The following is a 9,466-nucleotide window of genomic DNA, read 5'->3' on the forward strand; positions in this document are numbered from 1 at the left end:
AGTTCCCAGAATGATACAGGGCAGTAATGGAGAAATACTTCGTCAGTATGAGACAGAAGAGATTTTATTGGACTAGGGAATTTGTGGGAGGCATAGGTGCTGGGCGCTGGGCCAAGGTGGCACGGGCCATGCTCAGGGCACCCTCTCGGGTACGGTGCCCGCCAATGAAGCCACTGGTGTGGACAAAGACACAGCCAGGAATGCCACTGACCTGGTCTAGGGCCTCATCCCGAAGACCCCGCCATGGCTCTGGCAGGGGCAGCCTATGAGTAAGCAGAAAGAGGGAGTTGGTGGGAGCAAATGGAGGCCTTGAAGAACTGGGAGAGGGGGAGCAGAAGCCTAGGTTAGTGGCCTCCTCCTCTGATAGGGCTGAAACAGGCCTGAAGGGCTGCAGGGCGGTCCCCTAGGGCCTCACCTGCTCTGGAATGAATGCAGCTCCTTAGGCACACACTGTACCCGCCACTGTCCAGCCTGGTCCGTGTAGATAACAAAGGCGATGGTCCCCGGGGAGGACAGCCCCGATTCCAGGTGGTAGAGGTGCTCCTTCCAGGGGCATCCACCCTTCACCAGTTCTATTATCTCCCCACTTGGGTCCACCTGAAAAGGAAGTGGAGCAGGGATAGAAGGTTTAGGGTAGGAGTGGGAGCCCCTTTGGCCAGCAGCCCACCAGGAATCTCTAACCTGAGCCACAGTGCCTCCCCCCAGGCCAGTACCTGGAACCGCTGGGCCAGGGCCTCTTCCACCAGGGCCCGGGCTGGCAGCCAGCTGTGCTGGTAGAAGTCTAGTCTCTGCAGAAACTCCTCTCGAACCAGGTCCATTGCACGCTTGAACCCGGCCTGGGAATCACATGGGAATTAGAACCACAGTGCTGGCCCAAACTGCCAACTCTGCTAGGGCCTGACGGGACAGCCTCTCTCATTTTCCCCTGAGGTTCTCACGTGCCTCATGGTCTCTTCCCCACGGTCGTCCTCACCTCAGTGTCTTGGTTGGGCTGGTTCCAGGTGGGATTAAGCCGAGCAACCCGGGCGCTCAGCGTAGTGGTCACCGCGTACCGAGGCTCTCCCTCCTCCCACTGAGAGATCCCGTTGTCCACCGCATCCACCTCCTCCACGAAGTTCTCGTACATCTAAGGCAGCATAGGAGAAATGCTCTGGAGGGCGCCTACCATTTGCATAAAGCTTTATAGGCCTCAAAGTTTGTGCATACACAGTCTTTAATCTTTACTACAGCCCTGCAAGGATCTCCCAACATTAATTGGATGAGGAAGGGGGGAACTGGGGAGTTCAGCAGCTGGCTAAAGGTCAGAGAGCATACAGTGCTGGGGCTGGAATTCAGATCACCTGATTTCTAATCCAGTGCTCTACTACCGCTCAAAGCCTGAGCCAAGGCCAGCCTGTGTGGGGAGGGGGCTGCTGCCTTCTGAACAAGGAAAAGTCTAGAGTTCCATGAGGGGTTCTGTGGGAGTGGATCCTCATGGCCTGGGGGTGTAAAGCTCCAGGTGAGCTGAGCAGGCTATTCACTGATCCAGTTAAGAGGTACAGGAGGAGGGCTCCCCGGGTGGTGCAGTGGTTAAGAATCCGCCTGCCAGTGCAGGGGACAAGGTTCAAGCCCTGGTCCAGGAAGATCCCACACATGCTGCGGAGCAGCTAAGCCCACGATCCACAACTACTGAGCCTGCGCTCTAGAGCCTGTGAGCCACAACTACCGAGCCCACGTGCCACAACTACTGAAGCCCGCGTGCCTAGAGCCTGTGCTCCACAACAACAGAAGCCACCGCAATGAGAAGCCCGCGCACCACAACAAAGAGTAGCCCCTGCTCGCCGCAACTAGAGAAAGCCTGCGCGCAGCAACAAAGACCCAACGCAGCCATGAGTACTGGACTAGACATCAGGGCTGGGATGTGGTCCCAGGGAAGCCCATGATGTGCCATGTGGCATCAGCAGCTGCTGCATCTCCTGAGCCTAAAGAAATGGTAGGATGGGGCTTCCCTGGTGGCACAGTGGTTGAGAGTCCGCCTGCCAACGCAGGGGACACGGGTTCGTGCCCCGGTCCGGGAAGATCCCACATGCCGCAGAGCGGCTGGGCCCGTGAGCCATGGCCGCTGAGCCTGCGCGTCTGGAGCCTGTGCTCCGCAACGGGAGAGGCCACGATAGTAAGGGGCCTGAGTACCGCCAAAAAAAAAGCTATAAGGACATACTATACTGTATGGCACAGGGAATACAGCCAATATTTTATAATAACTATAAATGGAGTACAATCTTTAAAAATTGTGAATCACTATGTAGTTATACCTGAAACATACAATATTGTACATCAACTATCCTCAATAAAAATAAATAAAATAAAAAAACCTTGGGCGTAATTTAGTTCAATTGCTTAGAAACCCCTTAGCAGTAGAAGGGAAAATTGACCCAGGCAGTCTAAAACCTTAGTATTCCAGAAGCTCCAATTTACCGTTCATATTTCTTCAGTTTTGGATCAGAGAACTGAACTCAACAGCCTATCTGCAAAAAACAGAGTTGACTTGTCCTCGAGTCCCCACCTTGTCATAGAGGGTGCCCACCACGCTGTCCTCTTCGCTAGTAACCAGCAACTGGGCCAGCAGCTTATGCCCGAAGTGCAGATAGATGAGTCCCGCACTGCTCAGCTTGGTCTGCCACGGCTTCCCAGGGGACAGGGAGCTCATGGTCTCCGTGAAAGACCTGAGGAGCACAGGGAGGTGGGGCTGAGGCAGAGCTGCCCCGGTTCACCCCCAGCGTCGTGTGCATGTGCAGGCACAGTGGGGTGGGGCGGCTGGGGAACGCTGTGGGAGTTGGGAGAAAGCCCAGCTGGGGAGGCTTTGGCTTGTCCTCAGGGGTCAACATGGACTTGAGTTTGGAGTCTCCATTCATACATTCATTCGACAATGGTTAACTAAATGCTTACCACATGCCAGGCTTTGTGCTGTAGACATTAGAGATGAAAAAACTAAGACTTCAAGTTCATCCACCTAAGGTGGACACACACGCACAAACAACCAAGGGAATGCTCTAGCTAGTTATAAACAAGGAAAAGGCAAGAGGGAGGAAAGGGTTCAGGAAGAGAGCATTCAGGTCATTTCTGAAAGAAATGCCTATTTTATATACTTAAAAAAAATTATGCAGTGTTTGACACATAAAAGAATATATTTAACATTTCTGGAATATAAAACATAAAATGAACACCCATGGGGCTTCCCTGGTGGCGCAGTGGTTAAGAATCCGCCTGCCAATGCAGGAGACACGGGTTCGAGCCCTGGTCCGGGAAGATCCCACATGCCACAGAGCAACTAAGCCCATGCGCCACAACTACTAAGCCTGCGCTCTAGAGCCCGCGAGCCACAACTACTGAAGCCCGTGCACCTAGAGCCCGTGCTCCTCAACAAGAGTAGCCACCGCAATGAGAAGCCCATGCACCGCAACGAAGAGTAGCCCCTGCTCGCTGCAACTAGAGAAAGCCCGCGTGCAGCAACGAAGACCCAGTGCAGCCAAAAAAAAAAAAAAAAAAACTAAATAGTGTCAAGTGCCACAAAGAGGTTAAGGTGAGACCCTCAACCAGCAACCTGAGCTTGATGTTGAGGTCACTGGTGCCCTTTCCACAAGCATTTCCAGTAGAGAGACTGGGAGAGAACTGGCTGAATGAATGAATGAAAGGATGGATGAATGGAATGTGCAGCCAGGGTCAGCTCTTCTTTTGAAGAGCGGCTGAGAAGTGAGGGTGAGAGATTAGGCTGTAAATACCGGAGAATTCCCTCCCGACATCATTTATGAAAGTAATAAGTGTATTTAGAAAAAAAGGGAGAGAAATAGCGAGGGAAGGAGAGAGAGAGAGGGAAACAGACTTAAAACAATCTAAAACCTCGGAAATAACCACTTTATACAGCGTGGTGTATATGAGGGAGGGTTTGGGTTTTTTTCCCCTTCTTTGTTTTCAAGATGGGAGATGCTTAAGCAGAGTTCCTTGCTGTAGGCAAGAACTAGAAACCCTGCCATGTGAAGCTCCAGAGCATAAAATGATACACTGGAAAAGGGGCAAGCAGAAGGAAACAATGTGTCCTGAGTTGGGAGAAGGGAGCCGTTCAGGAGTGAGAAACTGAGGCTGTCCATGCAGGAAAAGCTCGACTTCCTTTAAAGGGAAGAGACAGGATCACTCACTAAGGTAGTTTGATGAGGCAGGGGCTTGAGGAGAGGGGAAAAGGACTGGAATGGTACTGTGGATAATGGGCTACCCTCGGATAAGATTGATATCCCAGTGGAAGAGTGTCAACGACAAAGGAAGACAACACACACCTCAACTATCACCACCCACCACAATCGTGTGGGCCCAGCAGTCTGAGGTGGGGCAGCAAGGGCACATGACTGGATTAATCCCAGCTGGGGTATTCACTGGGGTGACGATGGGGCTGGTGGGAGAAAAGCCTGACTGAGCCAAAGAAGGAGGTGAGTTGGAAGGGGCCCAGGGACTGACCCGGGCCAAGGGAGGCCCAAGGCCAGCTAGATGGGTGCAGAGCAGGTGGAGAGCTGGAAGCACGGAAGACGGTAGTTCCATGGGGCTCAAGAGTTTGCTTTCCAGGATGAGGCGGTTCCCTTCGCTGACGCGGACCACGGCAGTAGACTGGAGCACTGAGAAGAGTCAAGGAAAGTTAAAGAAATGGTAGTGGGAACCCACCTCTGGTGATGGTCATATCGGTGTCTCTGAGGGTCGTACTCGCCACCCACGTCTACCACGATGTCACAAGAAGCCAGTTTCTCGGGGTCCCGGGTCCGCACAATCTCTGCATCCTGCAGGGGACACAGGAGGTGAAGAGGCTGCCGGGGTCGCACGGGTAGGGGATTAAGGTTGGGCTTCCTGGGAGCCGGGGAGGGGAGGAGGGTTTCTCGGGCGGGACCCCGTTAGGGGCACGCGATTTGCCCCGGAGACTCGCCGGCAGCCCCCGGGTCAGTTTGCGCTGCCCGTACCCGGTACTCGGGCAGGAGGCGCAGCAACGCGCACGCCAGCGCCTCATCGCAGTGGAAAGTGCCGTTGTGCGTCCCGATTCGGGGCGGGGCCATGAGGTGGCCGCGGGGTCGTTTGGAGAGTGGGACGGACTCCAGGCTGCGCTTGAGATGCGGGCTTCGGCGGGGTGGCGGCAGCAGCAGCAGCAGCACAGGTAGAAAACCGCGCAGGAAGCGGTGGCCCATGCAGCTTCCCCTGTGGGCAGGCAGGGCGCCGACCCGGAAGAGAAAGCGCCCGAGCAGCCCCCACTTCCTCTTGCCGGCCGTTTCCACGACAACCGGCAGCGCAGGGAGGGCGCGCCGCCCCGCACAGAATTTCGACCCCCGCTCCTCGAAGGGCCCCGGGTGGAGCCTCCAAGATGAGCACTGTATCACCCCTGCTTATCAGGCTCCGGGAGGGGCAAACCCTCTCACCACCGCCCTCCCATCTCATCACCAGTCCCTTGCCTAATGCAAGAAAAGACCACCACTCTCCCCAGCTGGCGCATTTATTAGCATTAAACACAAGACCCTCCTCTTCCCGCATTGCAGGAAACCACGCCCCCAAAGTCCCAGGCCCCTGAAGCAGGCGCCCTATGTCCGACTTCTGAAACAAGCTCTCAGGCCTTGGCGGTAGCCTGAGGTGCTCCCAGGGCTGTGAGCTGCTGAATTTTCTGGCTCATCATCTCCATGACAGCTGTGGGTAAAAAAGAAGAGTCAGACCCCGGTCAGGAGTTAAACGGGAGAACCCAGAGTTAAAGAAAAGTGACAGGGAGACAACCAACTACAGTTAATAAAACTTTTAACACAGTGATCCACTGTGGAGGGCACACACAACACAAATTTAGAGTCTAAAATGTGTCAGTAAATATGAGAACCACTGGGATAGAAAAACGAACAAAATACAGTATTCAGATGAGTCAGATATAACCAGAAAATAATGTGGAAAAGATGTCTGCCTTTAGAACGGTGGTTCTCAATCCTGACTGCATAACAGAATCACCTGGGGAGCTTTTAAAAAAACATTGTTCCCTGGAATCCCTGCCCCCCCCCCGCCCCCCCACTGACTTACGGTTGATCCTTGAACAACAGGGGTTTGAACTGTGCAGGTCCACTTATTCGGGGTTTTTTTTTCAATGGTAAATTCTACAGTACTACATGATCCACGACTGGCTGAATGTGCAATGCGGAACGGAGGATATGGATGGCGGACTGTAAAGTTATATGCCGAGTTCCTTCTACTTCACCAAGGGTTGGCACCCCTAACCCGCACACTGTTCAAGGGTCAACTGCAGTTGGTTTGGAGTGGGCCCAGGTTCTCTTTTTAAACTCTCTGGGTGATTCTTTTTTTTTTTTTTTTTTTTTTTGCGGTACGCGGGCCTCACTGTTGGGGCCTCTCCCGTTGCGGAGCACAGGCTCCGACGCGCAGGCTCAGAGGCCATGGCTCACGGGCTTAGCCGCTGCGCAGCATGTGGGATCTTCCCGGACCGGGGCACAAACCCGCATCCCCTGCATCGGCAGGCGGACTCTCAACCACTGCACCACCAGGGAAGCCCTGGGTGATTCTTAATGGGCAGCCAGGGCTGTAATTGCTAGCACTTAGCTAGTTAGGGCTGTATTTCTTTGCCGGGTGTTCATTTACATGCATCTTCTCCCTCATTCCATCCACACTAAATAGGAACTCAAACACAAAAACAAAGACATGATTCCCTTTCTGTAAATTTCTCAAGCACGGAACCCAGGAATCTATAAATAGTGGGTATGTAATGCACAGAATCTAAAGAATAACACATCAAGACACCAAAGAGAAAACCATGGTTTTAATCCAGCAAAGGGGATATCCCCATGGATCACAGTGCAATCCGTTTATTATGGCTGTAGAAAGGGTTCAAAGAGATGCCCAAGGCCAAGCTTACCCTGTTTCATGGCATGCTTCTCCTGCAGAGCTGGCTGGATTTTCTCCATTTGCTTGGTGAGAAAGTCTATCTTCCTCTTGAAGAAGTCCCTAGCATCCTCAGCCGTCTGCAAGGTCAGAGGTGAATGAGGGGTTAAGAGGAGACCCCATTCTGCACTCTAGAACTCCCCTTCAGAGGGGCATCCATATGCTTCCCTCCACTCACCTTCTCTACATAGTAGCCAGTTCCCACATCGATGAGCACATGTTCCACATCATGCAGCTTCCCAGGGACATACATCTGAGAAGCAAGGATTAAGGGAAAACTAGCCCAGCATGAGTCATGATTCCCTGTCAGCTAGCGTGCTTGACCTCCTAAGACCCTTCTTTCTAAAAAGCTAGAAGGCAGGAATTCCCTGGCGGTCCAGTGGTTAGGACTTGGCACTTTCACTGCCGGGGCCCAGGTTTGATTCCTGGTTGGGGAACTAAGATCCGGCAAGCCTCAGGGTGCAGCCACAAAAATTTAAAAATAAAAAGCTATAAGGCCCAAGGACCAAATAGTCTGGAGGCCTACAAACTCCAAATGCAGGGAGACAGGGAAGTTGGTTCCTTATGGAGAAAAATCACATATGCTGATCTTGCCCTCATCCCATCTGCCACCTTCCAAGCAGTTCTTACAGTTCTTCCCATTAGCCCTTCCAGAAAGACTAGAGTGATTTCTTTCCTGTTGCTGTTGAGTGAAAAGGCAGCCTCACTTTCCCTTTAACACTCCCAAACGTGAATTAGCTAATTCCTGATGAATTTAATGTTCATTATTTAAGCAATCCCTACTACGCTGCTATTCCTGTTTCCCTTTCAGCCTGTCAGTTCTCTAGTACAGTTTACAGGTGCCTATTGTCATAACTTGCTCACTCAAGTAAAACATTCAACAGGTTGACACAATCCAGGTTTCTTAGTAACAAGTTTAGGAATAAGAGCCACAGTTGAACTAAAACTGAGGATTAATAAACAGAACCAACACCCTTGTTTCTGTATCCTCTCTTCTAATTGCTTATGTTTTCTAAGTTATTAGTAGAACTGTAAACCACCAGTTTTACCTCCCTATTAGGTTATATCCTCAAACAGCAAAGGGAAATAATCACACCTCAATTCTACATACACCTGGATGCTCACAAAGCATTAGCTGGATGTTGGCCCCGGGTTAGAGAGCAGAGCTAGGAAGCGTGTATAACAGTACTCTCAGAACCATCCGAGCACTCTGGAGTAATTAAAACCTCCCGTCCTTCTTTGCAGGTTAGGTGTGAGGAGAAAAGGCGAGGGCAGGGTAGCAGTTCCTGCAGAAAGGATACAGAACTCGTCAGTGGGACCAGTAATTCTTTCCCTGTGAAAGCAATTAAGACAAACAAGTGGGGGAGGTTGGCAGCTCCAACGTTTAGACATTAAAGGGAGTTTCAACACGGCACAGCACCTAGAGACTGTACGAAAAGGACGGAAATAGGGACAACAGGAGCAAAAGAATGTCCTGGACATTTCAATTCTAGGTAAGCAACATGCAAAGGGCTCCCGTAGCAGTATACAATACATAATGGACTGCTCTCTCGTCTCAGGTAAGGAAAACTGAATTAGGAGGCGGGAAGAGAGAAGCCGGCTCGCAACATCCCCCAGGTTGCCTTTACACGCCTACCCCGTACCCTCGTTGCTTTTGTTCAGCACGTTCAGACAGTCCTTGGCTTCCACATACTTGGTCTGTACCACCTTGAGCTGGGCAATGGACGTGGACAAGAACTCCACTTCCTACAGAGGATGGGAATAAGGGTCAGTGTGAGGGCTGGCGGGAGAAGGGGGCACAGCCGGAGAAGGGGCGGGTCCTGGCACCGCGTGGCGGTTTCGCCTGGGAAGGGAAGCCTCCCCAGCTGGGGAGGAATGGAGTCGGGCGAGGGAGTACGCGTGGTGGGGAGGGATGTGACGCGGCAAAGCGGTGTCTCTGGGGCCCATCCCCACCTGGTCCAGCTGGTTCTTGAGCATTTCTAGCTGCGGCAGATTCAGCTCGGTGATATTAACCGACTGCGCCATGCTGGGAAGGACGACTTATGAAGCTGAAGCCGGCCGGGCGAGCAACGCTCTAGCCATCCTCTGTGCATCTCGATGGCTGCGTCGGGAGGCCTCGCTGCGCCAGACGTCTCTATGGTCCTCCGTCCCGGAAGGGAAGGGAAAGGCTGGTTAGTCTCTGCGACTCCCATTGGAAGAGAGGGGGTAGAGGCACTTTATTTTCTCACAACGTCCCAAGCCTAGCGTAGTCAAGTTGTAGCAAACAGGATTTCTACGCTCAAGGAACCTAATCCTAAAAGTACTCAGGCCATAACCACAGCGTTGTAAAGCAATGTATGCTACTCCACGTAGGTGGTATAAACCTAGTGACAACATGCAAGGAGGAAGCCTGTGAAGTTCTCCGAGTCGGGGGGAGTAGCACTGTGAAAGGAATGCTTTGGGCAGATGAAGCGGGAGTCTGGCGGTGGAGAGAACACAAAGGAGGCCCGTTATCAACTAAGAAGTACAGCAGTGGGTTTATTAATCAGTGCAG

At 52.4% G+C, this 9,466-nt stretch overlaps 2 protein-coding genes across 2 annotated transcripts; both read right to left on the minus strand.

Annotated features, from left to right (window-relative positions):
• Positions 1–42: 42 nt before the first annotated feature.
• MYG1 (MYG1 exonuclease) lies at positions 43–5,246 on the minus strand. The gene is made up of 7 exons (XM_032645475.1): positions 4,977–5,246; positions 4,687–4,799; positions 2,543–2,702; positions 974–1,126; positions 714–836; positions 416–597; positions 43–263 (listed from the first exon to the last, which is right to left on the minus strand). Exons 1-7 carry the CDS (start codon positions 5,196–5,198, stop codon positions 65–67), a joined length of 1,152 nt encoding a protein of 383 aa, XP_032501366.1. The 5' UTR covers positions 5,199–5,246; the 3' UTR covers positions 43–64.
• A 236-nt stretch (positions 5,247–5,482) lies between these two features.
• PFDN5 (prefoldin subunit 5) lies at positions 5,483–9,053 on the minus strand. The gene is made up of 6 exons (XM_032645476.1): positions 8,887–9,053; positions 8,577–8,679; positions 8,235–8,266; positions 7,112–7,186; positions 6,908–7,013; positions 5,483–5,688 (listed from the first exon to the last, which is right to left on the minus strand). Exons 1-6 carry the CDS (start codon positions 8,956–8,958, stop codon positions 5,612–5,614), a joined length of 465 nt encoding a protein of 154 aa, XP_032501367.1. The 5' UTR covers positions 8,959–9,053; the 3' UTR covers positions 5,483–5,611.
• Between the last annotated feature and the right edge of the window lie 413 nt (positions 9,054–9,466).

This window comes from Phocoena sinus, chromosome 10, assembly GCF_008692025.1.
Source record: "Phocoena sinus isolate mPhoSin1 chromosome 10, mPhoSin1.pri, whole genome shotgun sequence".
Classification (NCBI taxonomy): Eukaryota; Metazoa; Chordata; class Mammalia; order Artiodactyla; family Phocoenidae; genus Phocoena; species Phocoena sinus.

Bases quoted from the DNA above. Each gene is read 5' to 3' on its own strand.
- PFDN5 (XM_032645476.1), bottom strand. From the start codon at position 8,958: ATGGCGCAGTCGGTTAATATCACCGAGCTGAATCTGCCGCAGCTAGAA. The intron at 8,680-8,886 runs GTGGGGATGGGC...CATCCTCTGTAG, and splicing joins TCAAGAACCAGCTGGACCAG to GAAGTGGAGTTCTTGTCCAC. The intron at 8,267-8,576 runs GTACGGGGTAGG...TTGCTTTCACAG, and splicing joins GCTGAACAAAAGCAACGAGG to GGAAAGAATTACTGGTCCCA.
- MYG1 (XM_032645475.1), bottom strand. From the start codon at position 5,198: ATGGGCCACCGCTTCCTGCGCGGTTTTCTACCTGTGCTGCTGCTGCTG. The intron at 1,127-2,542 runs GTGGGGACTCGA...ATGCTGCCTTAG, and splicing joins TGGGCACCCTCTATGACAAG to ATGTACGAGAACTTCGTGGA. The intron at 264-415 runs GTGAGGCCCTAG...GCTTACTCATAG, and splicing joins CTGCATTCATTCCAGAGCAG to GCTGCCCCTGCCAGAGCCAT.